The sequence below is a fragment of the Equus asinus genome, chromosome 22 (genome assembly GCF_041296235.1).
Source record: "Equus asinus isolate D_3611 breed Donkey chromosome 22, EquAss-T2T_v2, whole genome shotgun sequence".
NCBI lineage: Eukaryota > Metazoa > Chordata > Mammalia > Perissodactyla > Equidae > Equus > Equus asinus.
The window spans coordinates 63,362,034-63,380,713 of record NC_091811.1 but is presented as its reverse complement, the minus strand read 5'-3'; the positions used below and the strand labels follow the sequence as shown (position 1 = coordinate 63,380,713).

Sequence of the window (18,680 nt, the reverse complement as noted above, 5' to 3'; positions counted from 1 at the left end):
ATGGGCACGGATGTTAGCGCAGGGCCAGTCTTCCTCTGCAAAAAGAGGAGGATTGGCAGCAGATGTTAGCTCAGGGCTGACCTTCCTCAAAAAAAAAAAAAAAATCCCGTCTTAAAAATTGGATCCATTGTTTGATTTAGAGATAAACCTAGCTTAAATGTAGTATTTAGATAGACAACACAGCATAAATCCATCTGCTAAGTAGAAAGCAGCCTTTCGAGAGCTTCAGGTCTCTTGATTGGGCAGATAAATCAATTAATTGAGTTAATTGAGTCTTATGACTCATTCAAGTTGATCCTTTTAGACCTTACATGAAAAGAAATGATAGTATGTGCATGTGTTTACTAGTAAGTTATCGTAGACTTATTTCTCAGGGTTCACTGACAACTAAAATGGGGAAATATTCCACATTGGTCCTTGTTTAGCACAGAGCAGTGGGCCGTTTTTCCCATGATTTCATTGATTCTTTTGAAAGAATACCCAAACTTGAGGGTTTTAATAATAATTGCACCTGTGTATTTTTTTTTTTTTTACCTAGAGTAGAGAAGCTTAAGCTAATCGGAAAAGTTGAGGGTTTGAAGAAAATAGGTAGTTAATTCCACAGTAAATATATCTTTATTGACTTCATTTATCATGTTTGATCTGGTTGTGAAAGAACCACTGAGATGGTCCTTTAATGTTCCTTTCAGCACTAAGATTTTGTGAAACATCTTTTAAGGAGGAGTAGGTGGTGTAGGAAAAAATAAGTGTGCTATTTTGGCTTCTAAGGAGAGGAGGGGAAGCAATTATTTTTAGAATATGTTCTAGTTACACCCAGTCTGAGAAGAAATAAAAGAGTGTATTTTAATATCAGTGAATCCTTCAAAGGGACCCAGGACTATGAAACACATCTTTCAAATCCTTATCACGATGATCTGAGACAGTACACACGTAATTAAAGTGTGTGTGCATACACGCGTGTACATTACCACACAAGGGCGGGGTTGGTGAAAGCGTGAACATCTTAGCAAAGTTTCTTGGGATAAAAGTAGCTAGACTTTAGTCCACTGTTTATATGAAAGTGCTCCTAAATTTAGCATTCCTTATGCTGGGGGAACTATGGAGGGAACGCAGTTGAAACGTAGGAAAAGATGAAAGAAACGATGAAATCAGTTAGAAAAAAATATTGAATCACACTACTAATATAGGAGCAAGGGACTGACTGGGCGAGCTAACTGGAATGTTTCCTGAAAAATTAGAGGCAAATGTGAACTCTGCTCTGGCAGAAAATCTTAGTGTCCAACGCTTTGTCTTGATTTTTTTTTTAAGGATTAAATGATCTTATAATCAGATTTTGTTGTGATGTAAACCATGATAAATAACGCACCTACAATTCAAAATCAGCTCGTTTGTCTAGGTCCCAGCAGACTTCCTTGCCGTGAACGGCTGCTTCACATGGACACTGTGCACCACAGCATCTCTCCCCTCTTGGATCTCACTGATGGTTTAAGTCGGTCGGGCATCCTTCACACACCGGTCCACATACAGCCTGCAAGCAGTTGGGTCCTCAAGGGATTTTTAATAAAAATTGACTTTAGATATTCAAACAAATGTTGATTCCGGATGTGGAAGAATGGTTTCTATAGCTAGAGCAGTTCCTTCCAGTTTATCAAAAACAGGAGTATTGGGTGTGCATTTTATCTACTTATATATATTAATTTGATGAAATATGTATCGTAATATCAACTTTTTATTAAGTGCAAAAAAAAATGAATGAATCCACCCACAAGCTCCTTTGTGAATAGGGTTGCTGGTTCTGTTTTAATGCGTTGTTTGGAGGGTAAACAGACAAACCTTGTGAAGCCCCCGTGTTTTCTCTCTCCCTTCCTTGCCACAGTCCTTCCAGGCTGACATCTGTGCCCCTCCACCCCCCACCCTCCAGCCATCCCTCTGTAGCTTCTGACAACCATTCATTCTTGTGAAGTGACTGCACTTTAGCTGAAGCATGGGTTCCTGCTTCCTTGTTATCCCCGTGAGCATTTATTCACATGGTAAGCTTTTCACTTGTGAATTGTGGACCACATTTCTCATGTTAAGGCAGAGGTAAGGTGGTGGCAAGATAATTTGGAAACCCAGGCATTTTTTAATGTATTTCTTCATTTGCCCATTTAACAGACATTTATTAAACTACCTTTCATCTGCCTGGGATAGGTGTTGAGGGTCTAGCAGTAGCAAGAGACGTCTCTGCTGTCAGTCATGGAGCTTCCAGGCTGTGGGAAGGTTCTGCGTGGCCTGCTGCGCCCTCACACACGCCCTCGGATTTAACCCTCCCAGCAGTCCATGAAGAAAGCGAAGTTATACAGAGTTTATGTAAATTTTAAAAACCCAATATCGTCTTTGCAGGTGGTCCTCACGCTCGACCCTTCTGCGGCTCCAATGCTGTTGTCCGCTCTCCCCTCACTGGAATTCTCCTTCACTTCTGTCTAAACTACCCCATCCTGCACACATTCCTGCCCGCTCCCCGTGGCTCCTCAGCCTCCCCCTCTTACCCAGGTCACTTCCAGGATGTTAGTTTCTCTCAGATCCTGTCTTTGTTACTTTTTCTCCACTGACTTTTTCACCAATACACTGTTGTTAACCTGTGCCCTCAGCTCGGGCTCTTCTCCTGTTCCCAGTTGCCACTGGTGATTTGTCTAACTTTCTGTGACCACCTCTGGCTCCTGGAGCAAAGTGGTTGCTGATAAATGCGGGTTACTGAAATCTCTCCGCTTGTCTGGGAGGAGGCCGGCTGAAGCACCTGAGCCCTAATGCTGTGGGTTCCTAAGAATCACAGAAGTGCCCAGGCCGGAGGTCTGCCAACAGCACCCTCAGCATCAGCACCATTTCTTCGTCTTCAGTCATTATTGCCCTTCCCCATTCTCCCGCCCCCTGCCTCAGGAGTAGATGACTACCGGAACATTTGGGAGTAGTTTAGTGGGCATTCAATTTATTTTCCTAACTCAACTCACATTTTTCTAAGGTCACAGAACCCTTGCTTCTGTCCATGATACACAGTTTCACAAAGCTGTCAACAGAAGGGTTGCCCTGTTCTTACTGTTCTTGGGGAGGCCTCATTAGGTAGCAGGAAATAACAGCCCCTGGAGGAGAATCAGGTGGGATTGCAAACTCCAGCCAGGTGAATATGGGCAAGTTACCCCACTCTCTGCCTCCAGTGAGGTTGATCATATGGTTGTGAGGATAAGATTCCGTATATAAAGTGTTTCGTGCGCTGTCTGACACAGAGGAGGCGCTCGGTGAGTGTTGGCTGTTCCTCCGTTGTGCATCAGTGGCTGTGGAGGAGAAGTCTGATCAGAGTTTGGAAACGTCTATCTTTGATCCATAAGACGCGATGACTCCTGCCTACGTTGGATAGAGGACACAGTCCTTCAAGTCACCTCTCTCATCGAGCTGTAAAAGAAACTACTTACTGGAGACTTCAGGGTTAAAAACATTGATCAGGCTCGAGTACTTGGCATCTCTCTTGTATTTTCCACGTGGCAGAGCAGGCGGTCCCTACAAAGACTAGATTTTCCGTAAGCTCTGATATTCGTTGAATACACTTGGTTTTAGCCCTCTCCTTTTTGTCTGCTTGTGTCTGTTTGCAATCCCCCGTTTCCTGTCTCTGGTCCGCAGATGGTCTGCCAGGTGACAGTTTTGTGCCAGGGTCCTCTCCAGAAATGCTCGTCAGGTGGCGGAAGACATATCCTAAAGATTTTCTTGTCTGTGAAGCACGTTCGACCTCTCAGGGCCGTGTGAGGGGAGCGAGGCCGAGGAAGCCTTTGAGGGAGTTCCTGCACAGCCCGGCACTGACTCTGTTCTCTTCTCCAGGACCTACAGATAGAACGAGAGAGGAGTTCCTATAACATATCTGGCGGCTGCACTGCCCTCGTTGTGGTTTGCCTTTTGGGGAAGCTGTATGTGGCAAATGCTGGGGATAGCAGGTAAGCAAGTTTGCCATCTGGTCCTTACTAATTTCCAATGCCTTCTGATAACTTAAATCTTTAAGAAAATATTAAATGGGCCCGGCCCACTGGCATTAACCGTTAAGTTCGCACACCCTGCTTTGGCGGCCCAGGGTTCCTGGGTTCGGATCCCAAGCACAGCTCTACACACCACTCACACTACACACTACACACACACAGCGTCCCACATACAAAATAGAGGAAGGTTGACACAGATGTTAGCTCAGTGACAATCTTCCTCACAAAAAAAAAAAGGAAATGATTAGAAATAAAGTAATTCTGCTTGGAATTAGATATTGTGAAAAATAAGCCTTCTACATCTGAATACAAACACATTGAAGAAGCATCACCAGGCCGTATTAGAAGGTGAAGGCAGGCTTCGGCTCGTGCCTAGGAGCAGCTCGTTTGTACACCTGCAATTCATCTAGACCAGTCGTATTCAAATGGTTTTTGACTTTGGAACCTGTTTTTAGATGAAAGCTTAGCAGAAGCATAATAAATGATGACGAGGGAAGGGATTTGAATGACGTGGGTGTTTGGAGGGGACCCGAAGGACTCACCAGCTGGTTCCACTTCTGCTCAGTGACTTTCCACTGTCCCCTCCCAGGGGCCCAGGAATTTCTCCTCTTATTCACACACCCCTGTGGCTGGAGTTGCCTCTTGTCAGGTTCAGCTGAAGGAAATTTTGGCCAAGAGATTATGGTTAACACTTACTCTATCCAGCGTTACCAGGGAATAAGATAAACTTGTGCAATTTTAAGTAACTCATGCTTCCTTTAGGTGAAGGGAATTTTTAAATTACAAATTACACATTTGTCTGCCCCGTTAACAACAAAATATGTTGGCTATAAGGCAGGACTTTTTGCTGAAGACTGACTCTTCCTTCTGAAAGCAAAGTTCTGGACTCTAAGCATGATGTCCTCAGAGGATGAGCATTTCCTGCGTGGGCTGTGGGCTTAGGGTGCTCTGATTCCTCTGTCTGCTTCCTCCAGGTCACACGCCTCTTCTCAGCAACGCTGCTTGCTCTGGCCCTCCTTGAGGTCTGACCCCACCCCCTCCCCTGCCCCATCTCCGTCAGGTTGTGGCTGCTGCCTCTGTAGCCTGGAGCACTGACTAACTGGAGGTGATCAAGGAGTTCAGCTTCATTTTACTTCTGTTTACGAAGCAGGAGACAGGCTGAGGGAGTGTCCTTCCCCCTCGTGAAGCATCCTCCCCCAGTCTTCCCACTACAGATCCCAGACACCAAAGGAGGGGGAACTGCTAAGGCAGCAGTATTTGGGGGTTGAAGATTAATGTTTGTTAAAGGTCTGTTTATTTTTAGAGTGTATGTGGATTTTCTGCTCTAGTCTGTAAGAGATCTCAGTTTCAATATAAAATTTTGCCAGGTAAATGGAAGTGTGTACAAGATGCTGTGTTTATCCCATGGCTTCTCTTCCTTAGTGTTGTGTCAGGGTCCTGCCAGGAGACAGACTGCAACTCAGGTGGGTCAACTGACTGAAGGAGTGAGAGGGAACCGGCCAGGAGCGTGGAGGCCCAGAGAGGAATTCACCGCCCTAGGCCTGTAAGGAGCAGGGAGGAAATGCTACAGCAGAGCCCAGGAGAGTGGGGCCACCGATGGGGGCCCCCAGGCAGAGCTACAGGAGAAAATGGGAAGAAATACTCGTACTTCTCTCTCTTCCTGTCTGCCCATCTCGTACCAGGGCTTCCCATTGGATGAGCCCTGCGGGAAGCAAGGGAACAAGGAGCCCAGGTAATGCAGGTCCTAGAGGTGAGCCTGCCAGACACAGACACAGGCCAGGACCACGTCTCTGGGGCGGGGGGTGGGTGCAGGGGAGACTAACCAGCCTGCCTGCTGTGTCTCCTTTCCTTCGTTGCCCAGAGTTGGAGCATCTTAAAAACAGGAGTCCTCAATGTTCAGGGGCCTCTTAAGACACACACTTAAGCCTCTGGGCCTCTTGTTCTTGAGTTTGTGGGGAAACAGACGAGTAGATAAGGAGGTGGTTCTTTGAGATCTAGGACCAAGTTGGTGATTCAGCTGTTTACTCATATTCACCTTCTGTCTTCACGTCTGGTTCCGTGTCCTTTGAAGTGAGTTTGCTTTCCTAGCTCTTCCAGTGACTAAGGAGGTGACCGAGTGTCTTGCTTCCTGGGGACAGGCCCAGCCCTCATCCCAGTGAAGCCCCTCTCACCAGATGACCCCAGACTCAGAAGGCAGCCCAACTTCTGTGCCCAGAATACATTCTTCATGTTGATTATCCTTTTCACAGAAGCCACGCCTCCCCAATGCCTCTTCCTCATCTTTGAGGAAAGAGCTCCAAGCTCCTTAACAGAGTCACCTGCCCAGCCTGGGCTTCTCGTCCTACTTCAATGGAGCTCCTGTCCCCTGTCCAGGACCTGCCAGTCCCAAGCGTTCATCTTCTGGGCTCTTGCCTCACCCCCTCCTTTTTTTAATGCCAATTTCTAGACCAGATCTTGATATCCTCATCTATAAAACCATGGTATTGGGCTAATCTCTAAAATTTCTGACATTCTGAAGGTGACCCTATGAGGAGTGGCACTTTGGAACATAAAGTGGTGCTATAAAGTTTGATCTTTTGGTTATTTTATCTTTCTTAGAGTCAGTTTCTGGGATTTTAGTGTAACTGAGGTTCCTGTCTTCCTAAGTGTCCATAAAAGTATGATTTTCACGTGTTATTCCCAATAATTTGAAAAGCCTGACAGGTACTTTTACCCTTACTAAAACTGTAAAGCACCAAAAAAAAAATTACCCTATGATAAAACAGCACCTCTAAAACCTTATAAGCTTAATTACATTTATAGTATTCTGGCCCAGGGATCTGGACATGAATTTGGGGTTGGATGGTCGGGTGACTGGGTTTGCTGTTCACATGTGGGGCATGCGTCCTGTAGAAACCCAGGAGTGCTCTGAGTTGGTATTTGTCTGCACTATCCAAAGGATGAATTACAGGACACTTACTCATTAGGGTGCTGTTTTCAGCTCTTGTGTGAACAATAGATATTTGATATCTTATGTAGGATCATTGCCTAGTTCATATACTAATAATGTATCGTAGGTATTTGAGTTTACAAAAATATTCAGCTCTTCCCAAGACACAGTAACTAAGGCAACTTTGAGCAGACTTCTGTAAATGTAGGTCTGTTATCACTCGTGGACAAGGAGTCAGGAATCTGAGGGCTCAACTTAAAAAAAATGATTAGAGGGGCTGGCCCCATGGCCGAGTGGTTAAGTTCACGTGCTCCGCTGCAGGCGTCCCAGTGTTTCGTTGGTTCGAATCCTGGGCGTGGACATGGCACTGCTCATCAAACCACGCTGAGGCGGCATCCCACATGCCACAACTAGAAGAACCCACAACCAGAAATATACAACTATGTACCGGGGGGCTTTGGGGAGAAAAAGGAAAAAATAAAATCTTTAAAAATAAAAAAAAAGAAGAAAAAAAAAACGATTAGAGCTGACGGAGGATGCTAGCAACAGGGCCCTTCTTAATTAAGTGCTATTTTTTTCTTTATTGCCAGATATTAGCTGCCGTATGTTGACTTTAAATCTTGACAGTTCTGAGAGTGAAAGCAAATCTTTGTCGGAGGTTCCCTATCCCGTAATTCTTCATGCTCAGGAAGAGAGAAGCTTTGCGCTGGCTTGATTTGGAACCACTGGTGGTCAGGACTGACTTCCAAGCCACTTAGTGAGCTGTGACGGAGCTGCCTTACCGTCAGGCAAACGTGTGCTTGGGGTTGTGTTCAGGAGAAGCTGCCTGATGCTGTTTGTGGCCTACTAGGTGATGAGTCAGCCACCACGCTCAGCGTAGGGTGACCACAGTGATGTCGGGTGACTGGCCCACAGCCTGGGGCAGACTTGCCTACTCCCCTCAGCCAAGGTAACCAGCCACAGGAGCACATGTGGTAACTACTTGATGCAGGCCAGTTGCTTTATTTTTCCCAGGCAAAGGCAGCCAACTCAACACCTAGGGGATCAGAAGGGACTAGGAAGGGAGCAGATGGTGGGAGGATTGTCACTTCAAGCAAAAGTGAACTGGTGGCACGCAGACATCCTGCAAAGCAGTATGCAAACCATCACCCATTGTGTTTGAGTCATCCCTCCTTAGGGCTCTGAGTGATTCTTCAGGTTAAGAAGATGCATTGACTCCATTTTAGAAGATAATTTTATTTCTAGAGTGCTAAGGTACTGAGGAGGCAAAGTCATTACCGCTTATTTCAAACAATGTCTAAAGGTGTGGCAACTGAGGCTAGGTAAACTCATTCAGATTAGGAAAAACCATTTAAGATTTGTTAAATTCATGATTCCACTCCTGCCAGATGTATAGTAACAGCAGCAGTAAGACGGCTAATAAGCACCAGGCACATGTAAAATACTGTGACAGAGAATCATATTTAATTCTCTGAGCCACGTGGTGAGAAGTTGGCACTGATAATATCAGATAAATAGACGGAGGCTCGGCGAGGTGGAGTGATCTGCCCAAGGTCCCACAGCTGCTGAGGAGTGGACTGCCATCCAGCCCAAGATGGAAGTCAGAGCACCATGTTCTCAGTTCGATGCGTGGCACCTGGGATTTCCCGTCCGTGCTAAGACTGGCAGGGGTTTTTGTTTTTGTTTTTTGCATGCTGACATCTCTAAAATCAACAGTTTCTAATTAACATTTTTTCTTTCCTATCTGTATGTAAAATAATGACATACCTTATAATCAATGGCATCTTTGATTTCACCTAAAATGCTTTATGGGGTGAAGTTGAGTGAATGGCTGCACCTGGAAGCTATTTTAAATGCATTGCTTTAGGGAAGCAGATAAGCTTTGGGTGGTCCAATTCATTCACTTCTGAAATTGGAAATGGTCTTTTCTCAAAATGAGGGCTGCCATCCCCTTCCAAATGTCCCAAAGTTTTAGGAGACCATTTTAAATTTTGTGTTTTCATTTTGCGGATAATCTATTGAAAATAACGTTGGCATTTTCTGGACCTTCTGGATGACTATGTTATAAATGACGACTGCCACAAATTCAGACCTCCATTTTGTTGTGTTGGTGATTTCTTTGGCTGCAAGCGTCTTGTGCTTGTCTAGCACTTTCACAATGAGTCTCGGGCTCTAGGGAATATAGAGTCATCTTCAAGTTCTTGAAGGTGCTCCTAGGAAAAGGCTGAGAAGGTCGAATGTGTTCGTGAAGCAGCTGTGTGTAACAAGAGTGGACATTCCGTGAACTGTCTTTAAAATGAAGCTAGTAAGTCCAGCCAGGGTGGTTTCCTTTCATTGCTCTTTCACTCTGTTTTTAATTTTCCAGAATTATCCCCATTTAAGTCAAAGCTTCTGCTGTTCATTCAGAGGTGAATTCCTCTGGCAAGTCTGAAATTTCTTGAGGATAGGAGTTAGGTATTAAACAAGATTTTCATTTCTCAGTTCAAAACCAATTACACACCTGTGGTGTCTTCTCCGCTTTACTGGTGGGAAGATAATGAAACATGATGTCACTGCCTCCAAGCCAAGGGAATGTAAAGAACTCCTCATGCCTTTTTATGTCCATGGACAGAAATGGCCAGTACGGAACCTTCCTGAAACTGCCTATTGCTGATAAGTGGCTCATCTGTCTACACCTGCAGGGAGCTGCTGCTTTGACAGTAGCCTTCCTCTGAGCTCAGAAGTGTATTTGATCTTCTTGCATTGACTATATTAATTTCACCACACCTCTCCCTTTCTTCAACAAGTATCTGAAAAACTGCATAGAGAGAAACCGAAACTAACCACCATTCTCTACTGCGAAAGTTGAATCTTTATTTCTACCTTTTTTCTGCAAGCTCCTCCGTCTTTTTAGTGTCTTTTTACATGATCCCTTTGCTGTTCCTGTAACCTGTAGAAGGGATTAGCAGAAAGAAAATATTCCCATCAGACGATCACAGATGCACGCAAAGACGTGGAGACCACGTGATGGCTCATAGTCTATACTCCTCTTATCAAGCCACTTGCTGTCCACACAGAGGGCACCTAAGAGGCCTTTTTCTCTCTGGACTTCCTTCCTGTCTCCTCCCTTGAATTTTTTTCAAACCTCTCTCTGACACCTCTTGCCCTAAATCAGTGGTTCTCAAAGTGTGGTCCCTACACCAGCACTGGTATCAACTGGGAACTTGTTAGAAAGTAAATTCTGGGGCTCTACCCAGACCCACTAATTCAGAAACCAGGATAGGGCCCAGCACTCTGTATTTTTGCAAGCCCTCCAAGGGATTCTGATATACTAGGAACCACTGCTCTAAAGTCTACCGCCGGGCATCTCAGAGAGCCGCGAAGGAGCCAGCATGCCCTCAGGGTTTCAAAATTCCAGCTGTTCCTGGCCTGAGGTCGAAGCGTCCAACCCTGAAGCTATGGAGCACGCAGCAGCCCCACTGCAGCCCGCCACCACGTGCTGGGAGCTTGGCTGGTGACTTTCCCCTTGAGCTCTCTGATGCTGCTACCTGGGGGCCCCACCTAAACCTCTGTAGCTGGCGGTGGATTCCTTTTTGCTGCCGGATATTCTGGAACGTAGGTGCCTTTCCTGGAAAAGTGGGAGTTGGGGTCAGGATTTCTTGCATGATGCAGCTCCCAATTTCAGACTCCCAGTGACTGCCAGGGAGTTCTGAAGCCCTCAGCCCAGTCTACACCAGGCCAGGGCCCCTCGTCTGAAATGGGTCAGGCAGGCCCCTGTGGGGCCCTCTGATTGTTGGGCCCCTGGGAGGGGGTGGTTCTGGCTGTCGTTCCCTCATCCCAACCAAGTCATGCTCGTAACAACTGCACTTTACCCCGAGCCCACCGATGGGCCGGGCAGGGACTTCTGGTGGAGTTCATGGAAATGGAATATTTGCACTTAGAAATGCTGTGGTCAAGACAGTGACCTCATCTACCCAAGCTGCTGAGAGGGAATGAAACATCAGGTCCGTGTCCGGAGGGAACGTTCCAGTGGAGAACCCCAAGGCTTTATCTTTGGGCCACTCTAGCCACACCAAGATTTTCAGGGCCTGATCATCTGATTTGCTGATGATGTGAAACTAAGTAAGATGAACTAGTAAGATTCAAAAAGACCTTCAGTGCCTGGGAAGGTGGCTAAACCTGAACCGGTGAAGCTTAACCATAGTCAAAGTAAAGAGTAATGTTGAAAAGGGAAGGAAAGAAAACCAGCAGGATGGAGAGACGAAGCTTATCAATGGCTCATGTTTTTTTAAAAAAATGTAAGTTGACAGTAAATTCACTGTGGTCAGCAGTGTGGTGTAGACAGCAGAACCTAGTGTAACCACGGGCTGCAGCATTTGACACATACGGCTGATAAGAGCTCATGTTTTCTGTTGTCTTGCTTGTCTCAAGCACTGTTTCTAGTTTCCAGGGCTTTACATGAATAACCTAATTACTCCTCACACCAACCCATTTGGGGAAGGACTATTATTAATCTCATTTTACACAGGAAGTCCCTCTCTAGGTGACACAATTCAACATGTGCATGAATGAACAGAAACCTTCCAGAGACCAGAGAGGAAGAGATTTGGGCCATGTTTGAGGGGATGAGGAAAAGGCAAATGAGCCATGTGAGAAGATAGCTTGTGTTGACGTGAAAGAGATCTTTAGGTACTTGTCAGATAGGAGGGTGAGTGGTAAGGCTTGCTCTCCATGAGTCTGGGACAGAGGCGAAGTCACAGGAGGTCAGGGTGGTGGTGAAGAGTGGGGACTCAGACAGCCTGGGTTGCCTCTTGGCTCTGCTGCCTTTAAGTGTATGTAAACTGGGCCAATCTCCTGTTTTCAGTCCCTCAGTTTGTCATCTGCAAATGGAGATGATGAGTACCCACCTCCTGGGGTGAGGGTAGATAAGCAGACATGTGGAGGCTCCTAGCACAGGGCCACGTGACTGCACAGTAACGGTGAACGCTGTTGTTGTCACCCTCCTCACTCTCTGGAGAGCCGTCGATGCTCTCCAGAGATGCAGTGGGTTCTCTGTCAGGGGAAACATTTGTGCATCAACTGTACAACCACCTAGCAAGAATTTTGTACTAAGTAATGTGATTTTTTCAAGGTCCCATTAAGTACCATTTCCAGGACTTTAGGAGAGTCTTAAAAATATTATGACTGTTTTCATGTTTCCTGCCTTCTTAAAAGAGTTTAATGAGTTCACAGTTTGTAGAAGGAAAGGTACAAGTGTTTCCTGCCATGTGATAGTATATCAGGTGGGCTGAGTGTGGAAAGTAGAGACCCCCAGCTTCGCTGGCCTGGAGAAGCAGTGGCTTTGTCTCCTGCAGGCATTCAGGAACCTGGGATGAAGGAGGCTCTGTCATCTTTAACACTTGGCTCCCAAGGTCTCTGGGTGCGTCTCCATCCAGTCAGCTAGATGGGGACAAGAACATGGAGGGGGCACTCAAGGAAGGTCTTTATGGCCCAGACCTAAAAGAGGCACACATCACGTCTGCGTGCTTTCCATTGGCTGGAATTCTGGTGCATGGCCATCCTGAGAAACAAGGAAGGCTGCTGGGAAATGTAATAGTCTAAGTTGTGTGCCCAGGCCCCAGGGGATGTATTTTGATGAACTTTTGGCAGTTTCAGCTACCACTGGGCATTGAGAAGGGAAGCCATGTTATGTTTAATGAGCGATGACGTCTTTATTCATTGTTGTTACATTGTCTCCCACTGAGCTGATGAAGCTACAACTTGGATGTCATTATCTTTTTTAAAGCCCAACACCAGTTAGCTCTTTCATTACTTTAATTTTGTCACTGCTGGTTTTACAAGAGATGCGGTGAGTCCAGCTTAGGTTGTCAAAGACAGTGAAGACACAGCTGTCCCCTCTGGTCCACTTGCATCTTGGAGAAGAACACATTGGGATAATGAAAAAGCCACAGTAAACAGCGTACCAGACATGTGTCTTCAGAAAGTCCATCACAGAAAGCGAGACTCACTTCATGCTAAAGGAGCGAGATTATGTTAACCAGGGAGGGTATGACTGCACTGACGGTTTATGATTTTATCAGTTTTACTAAAACTTATTTGATCAGTTTTGTTAACATTAATGTTTTAATCTCACTTTCTGCTTTTGAGATTACTTTTACATTGTCATGGTTACGTTGTAGAGGTTTTTAAATGACGTACCAGTTCAGTTTCATAGTTCAGCCTCTTACCTACCCTCGAGCTGCAGTTCTTCAGTCTATTTTTTATTTGAGCACATCTCTTCTTCTTCATGTCATCCTTAATAGAGTCAAAATAACTACTATAGACGGATCACTGATAAATATGTCTCAATCCATCTTAAGTTTATTTACGTTAAACTTGTCCGGTTCATTGTGCATTTATTATCCAGTCAGAGCCCAAAGGGGACGAGAATATAGAAGCTGACTGAAATGCCATGGGAGGAAAAGGATTCAGTAAACATCTGGATACCGGGTGTGTGCTGGGGAAACGCAGTGAATGAGGCCGACGAGGTCTCTACCTTCATGGCACTTAGAGTTGGCCGGTGAGGCAGGCGGGCATCCATTTACGATGCAGTGATGGGCCAGTGCAGGTGTTTCGGGAGCCAGGTGAGCACTGGGCTTCAGTGCATGGAGGCTGCCTTGGTGTAAAGGGGAAACTCAGGCGCGTGTGTAATTGTGTTCTTTGGCTCTGGGAATGACAGCAGTGGTTCGCTGCATCAACCAGACTGCTTTGCAGGTCAGGCTCCCTTGCTACAGAACTCTGCGGCTGACCCCTTTGGTTTATGACTCCACAGTGGCACTGTTGTGGTTGTGAATAGTGCTTGACAGCTTGGTTGGCGCTTGGGGTCATTTTGTGGGACCATATTTTTGGTGGGACCATACTTGTTGGGTGCCGTGAGCCTCACGGAACCATCGTCCACAGGAAATGGTCTCGGAAGGTCTGTCTTGTTTCAGGATGGCGTGTTGATAGTCCCTGAGCAGTCCTTGTTGGTGTGCATGTTTGGGTATCAGGAGGTTAGTTTGTTCTGGGCATTTTACCTAGACAAGATGGGCATTTAACCTTCAACTTTGCCCTCACTTGTGCGAGCAAGCCAACAAACTCCTCAGGACCAACGTTGGGTTAGCTGTTAGTAGCAGGCAGGGAGGTGTCAGCCCCTGGTAGCGAGCCGGTGTTGTGGGCAATACCGCCTGGTGAAGTGGGGTGAGCCTGGGGTGCTGGAGTTTGCAAAAGCTAGCCTTCACCCCTACAGAAACGCCTCGGCTTTCTCGTTTGTGGAAGGGGCTGGCTCCATGCCTCAGGGTCAGCATGCAGGTTAGCGGGTCCTGCACGTGGAGCACATGGAAAGAGTGTGGCACGGGGTTCATACCTTCATTCATTCGCCAAATATGTGTTGAGTGCCCACCTCATGCGTAGGCACTGGGAACACAGCCATGAACAAAACCCCATGTCCTCATGGTGCTTATGGGACTAGTCGGCAAAGCAGATAATAAGCAAGGCGAATAAGCGAAACGTTGACTCCGCTAGATGGGAGGGTTGCTAGAGAAAACAATAGGACGGGGGGGGGCACTCAGAGTCATAGGTGGGTTGCAGTTGCAGATGGGAAACCAAAGAAGCCTTCACTGAGGAGGAGGCATTTGAGTAAAGGTCTGAAGGAGGTAAGACACGAGCTGAGCAGATCTCTGGGGGAACATGTGCTGGCAGATGAAATAGCAAGGGCTGAGCCCAGACCGTGCCTCTTACAGTTGAGGACCAGAGAAGAAGGGACAGAGCAAAGAGCGTGGTAGGGGTGAGGCCAGGGAGGCACCGGCAGGTCTTGGGCACTCTCTGTAGCAGCTGGTGCTGCTGAGAGACGGCCAGGCCCATGAGGAGGTCTTTGTGTGAGCTCGTCTCGCTCGCTCGCCTCTTCGAATAACACAGTGCTCTCCCCAGCTCTAGTTTTAAAGCCTTCATTCCATCTTGCACACTAATCCCTAAGTAATTCTGTAAATTTATAAACAGTTGGGTCTTCACAAGGGCTTAAAGGCCATCTTCTAGAGTGGTTTACACACCTTTAAAAAATTTTTTTATTTATTTTTTAATTATTGAGGTCATATTGGCTTATAACATTGTGTAAATTTCAGATATGCATTATTACATTTCACCTTCTGTGTAAACTGCATCTTGTTCACCACCAATAGTCTAGTTTTACCCATCACCATACACATGTGCCCCTTTACCCCTTTCGCTGTCCTCCCCTCTCATTCTCTGGTAACCACTAATCTGTTCTCCTTCTCTATGTATTTGTTTATCTTCTACATATGAATGAAATCATATGGTGTTTTTCTTTCTCTGTCTGACTTATTGCGCTTAGAATAATACGGTCAATATCCATCCATGTTGTTGCAAATGACATGATTTGCCCTTTTTATGGAGGAGTAGTATTCCATTGTGTATATATACCACATTCTTTATCCATTCATCAGTTGAGGGGCACTTGGGTTGCTTCCATGTCTTGGCTATTGTGAATAATGCTGCAGTGAACATAGGGGTGCATAAGTCTCTTTGAATTGTTGGTTTCAGGTTCTTTGGCTAAATACCCAGTAGTGGGATAGCTGAGTCATATGGTGTTTCTATTTTTAATTTTTTGAGAAATCTCCATACTGTTTTCCATAGTGGCTGCACCAGTTTGCATTCCCACCAGCAGTGGACGAGGGTTTCCTTCTCTCCACATCCTCTCCAAGGCTTATTGTTTCCTGTCTTGTTAATTATAGCCATTCTGACAGGCATGAGGTAATATCTCATTATAGTTTTTATTTGCATTTCCCTAATAATTAGTGATGTAGAACATCTGTTCATGGACACACCCCTTTTTTATTAAAGCCACGGAGCCATTGTTTGCCTGTTTTCTGGTAGAATATTATACAATTTCCCAATATATAAAAACAGATCAAGGTGGGAGCTGCTCCGACTGACGTCTGGAACCAGGTGGTGTGCTCACACCAGCTCCCTTTTCTGAAGGTGGTGCCCGGGGCTGCTCTGTGGGACCGTAAAGCCACATGAACTTCACCTGAAGCCCAGGGACCGGCTCCAGAGATGCTAAACGTGCTTGCACATCAGAATCTCCTGGGGGATTTTCCTTTTTTATTTGCTATTCTTTTAACATTTTATTGTGAAAAATTTAAAACACACAGAAAAGTTGAGGGACTTACAGCGCACTCCCGTATACCTACCACTTAAACTCTGCAATTACCGTAAGATTTTAATCGCTTATCTGTCCGTCTACGCATTTCTCTATTGATCCAGTGCAGATATCTGTGTACCTCACTGGGGGATTTTTTAAAAAAGTAAAGATAGTCAGGCCTCTATTCTCAGGCTTACTGAATCATAATCACTGAAGGTCGGGCCGGAAGTCTTTATTTTAAAAGCACTCCAGGCAACTCTGGTGTGACCACTCTGGGAACCACAGGTCTAGTCCAAATCCCCTTATTTCCTGATAAGGAAAATGAGGCCCAGAGAAATTGCCCTTCTCAAGTTCCCACTGGTGGCCGGTGGCAGGGCCAGAACTAGAACCCACGTCATCACCTGCTTTTGCAGGGCCCACCCTCTTACCGTTCCAAGATTTATTTGGTGTCTGCTCAGCTCCATTGGCTCTCTCTAGGATCAGATAATACTCCCGCCCTCCTGTTCCTATCCATCGATGGTTTGCTGAGCCACTACCTATCTTAAGGAGTTGTGAGGAATATTTCATTTCTCCTTGGTTGAAATGTTCAAACTTTATTGAGATAAAAGAGCTTAAGTATAGACTCTGAGGCACAGAAATGAAGGTTTCCAGAGTGGTCTGATGTCACCCTTAGTTCCTAGCTAAGACAGTGGCAGAAGGAGCACTGGGCTAGGAGTCTAGAGACAGGGAGATGAACTCCAATCCTGTCCCAAATGTGAAATGGTCAGAAACTCACATTACTCTCTGAGCCTCAGTTCCCTGCTTTGAAAACCAGCAGAGTTCACAGGATCCTGAGAATTGACGTCGAAGATGTCATCCAGCTCTGAAATTCGGTGACCACTGGGTAACATCCAGCCAAGGCTGACCTAGCCAGCTCAGCTCCCTGCACTCCTGAGGCCCCCATCCATTTTCCTGCCTTGTCTTGTTGGCTTAGATGCCAGAAGGCAGATAAGATGCCCCCAACCTCGAGCTCAAGGCAGCTTTTCAGTTGCCAGCTCTCTTGGGGCTGAGGCCCCTGGGAGCTGCTCTGCAGGGTTTCCCCAGATCTCAGCCTCCCGGGGAAGCCTAGACAGTCCAGAAGCTACCCAGAGGAGCACTAGGAGCCCAGGAGCCCTGATCCACTGCCTCTAGTGCTGTTTACCACCTGGATGTTAAGGCTGAGCACTTTTCAAAGCTCAGCTCATCTCTTAATCTGAACCAGGAGCTCCCAGGTTAGTGGTTGCCTGCGGGCCTGGGCAGTGGGCACCACCTTTCCTTTAGTGTTGTTCTGTGCCCTCCAAACGAGAAGAAGACTCTTTGATCCCTTTTAAACACCACCCGCCTGTGGTGCCATCCACTGTTATTACTACTACCACCACTACTACTACCTGGTACTGCCACTAGTTCCACCACCGCCAGCACCAGCACCAGCACTGCTATTACCACCGCTGTTACTGCCGCTGCTGTCTGCCGCTCGGTTGGTGGGGCCCATCAGACTGCCTGGGGCCAGCTTCCCCCCAGCCCTCCAGGGTCCCTTTGACTCACCCCTCTGGTGCTTTCCCAGGGGGAAGTGGTTTCCCAGACCCCGCATGGAGGGTCCAGTGCATCGCAGATCTGGAGCAGCCCCTGGCACCACTTCCTCCTGAGGGAGGAGGAGGGCTCCTCTCCGCTCGGCGCTCCCTGTGGTTTTGATCCAGCCCCTGGTTCAGGTCAGCCTCGCACCTCCCACTGGTGTCACTGCTGTTTGACACAGTAATCGTTTACGTTAATAACCCAAGATTTATGTGGGCTATGAAGACAAAAAGGTGATGTGAAATAAAAAATTACATATAAATCTAAAATAAAATTTTCAGGGAGTGACTCAGGGTGACCCGTAACTAAGGCGCGCATGTAGAGATCTCGGTGGAGGGTGAGTCAGGACGCAGAATGGGAAAGCGGTGACGCGCATGCGCTCGGAACTTGCATGCGCCCGAGTTTGAATTGCCGCTGCACAGCTTATGGCGTGACTTTGGGCAAGGAACAGGATCTCCCTAAGATGCTCTTTAATCTCGTCTATGTGGTGAACATAATACTAGCCTCCTGGGTGGAAGTGAGGGAGGGCACATAAGGCATTTATTTTGTGTGCCTGGTACAGGGTAAGCGCTCCGCTCGTGTTAGCTACTGTCTGTATGAAAACAGTCAGGAGTGCTAGGTATTGGGGATGAGTACCCAGTTGGGAGCCAGGCAGCTGGGTTTGAATTCCAGATCCATCACTCGCTGTGTGACTTTGAGCGAGTGAGTTGACCATGCTGTGTGCCCGTTACCTAGATCTGTAAAGTAGGAATGATAACAGCCCCTGCTTGTAGAGTCGTTGTGAGGATTAAATTAGTTAATTCAATTCAAAAAATATTTGCATGTCCACTGGGTGCCAGGCGCTGTTCGGGAGCTAGAGTCTCAGTTAATAATGGAGACAAAAGCCCCTGTCGTCACAGCTTGCATCTTAGGGGGGGGAGACTGTTAATCAGTAAACTAGAGAAGTGAAACATACAAGGCATGTGAAAGCATTGATCATTACGTGCTGACGGAGGACATCTGAAGC

The 18,680-nt window shown here is 46.5% G+C and overlaps 1 protein-coding gene across 2 annotated transcripts in view; it reads left to right on the top strand.

Moving 5' to 3' along the window:
• PPM1H (protein phosphatase, Mg2+/Mn2+ dependent 1H) overlaps positions 1 to 18,680 on the top strand; it is a 230,819-nt gene that overhangs the window by 109,327 nt on the left and 102,812 nt on the right. For both annotated transcript variants that reach the window (XM_044756404.2, XM_014860942.3), the window contains exon 4: positions 3,847 to 3,959. In XM_044756404.2, the coding sequence (XP_044612339.1) occupies positions 3,847 to 3,959 (113 nt within the window). The remainder of the gene's footprint in view (positions 1 to 3,846; positions 3,960 to 18,680) is intronic.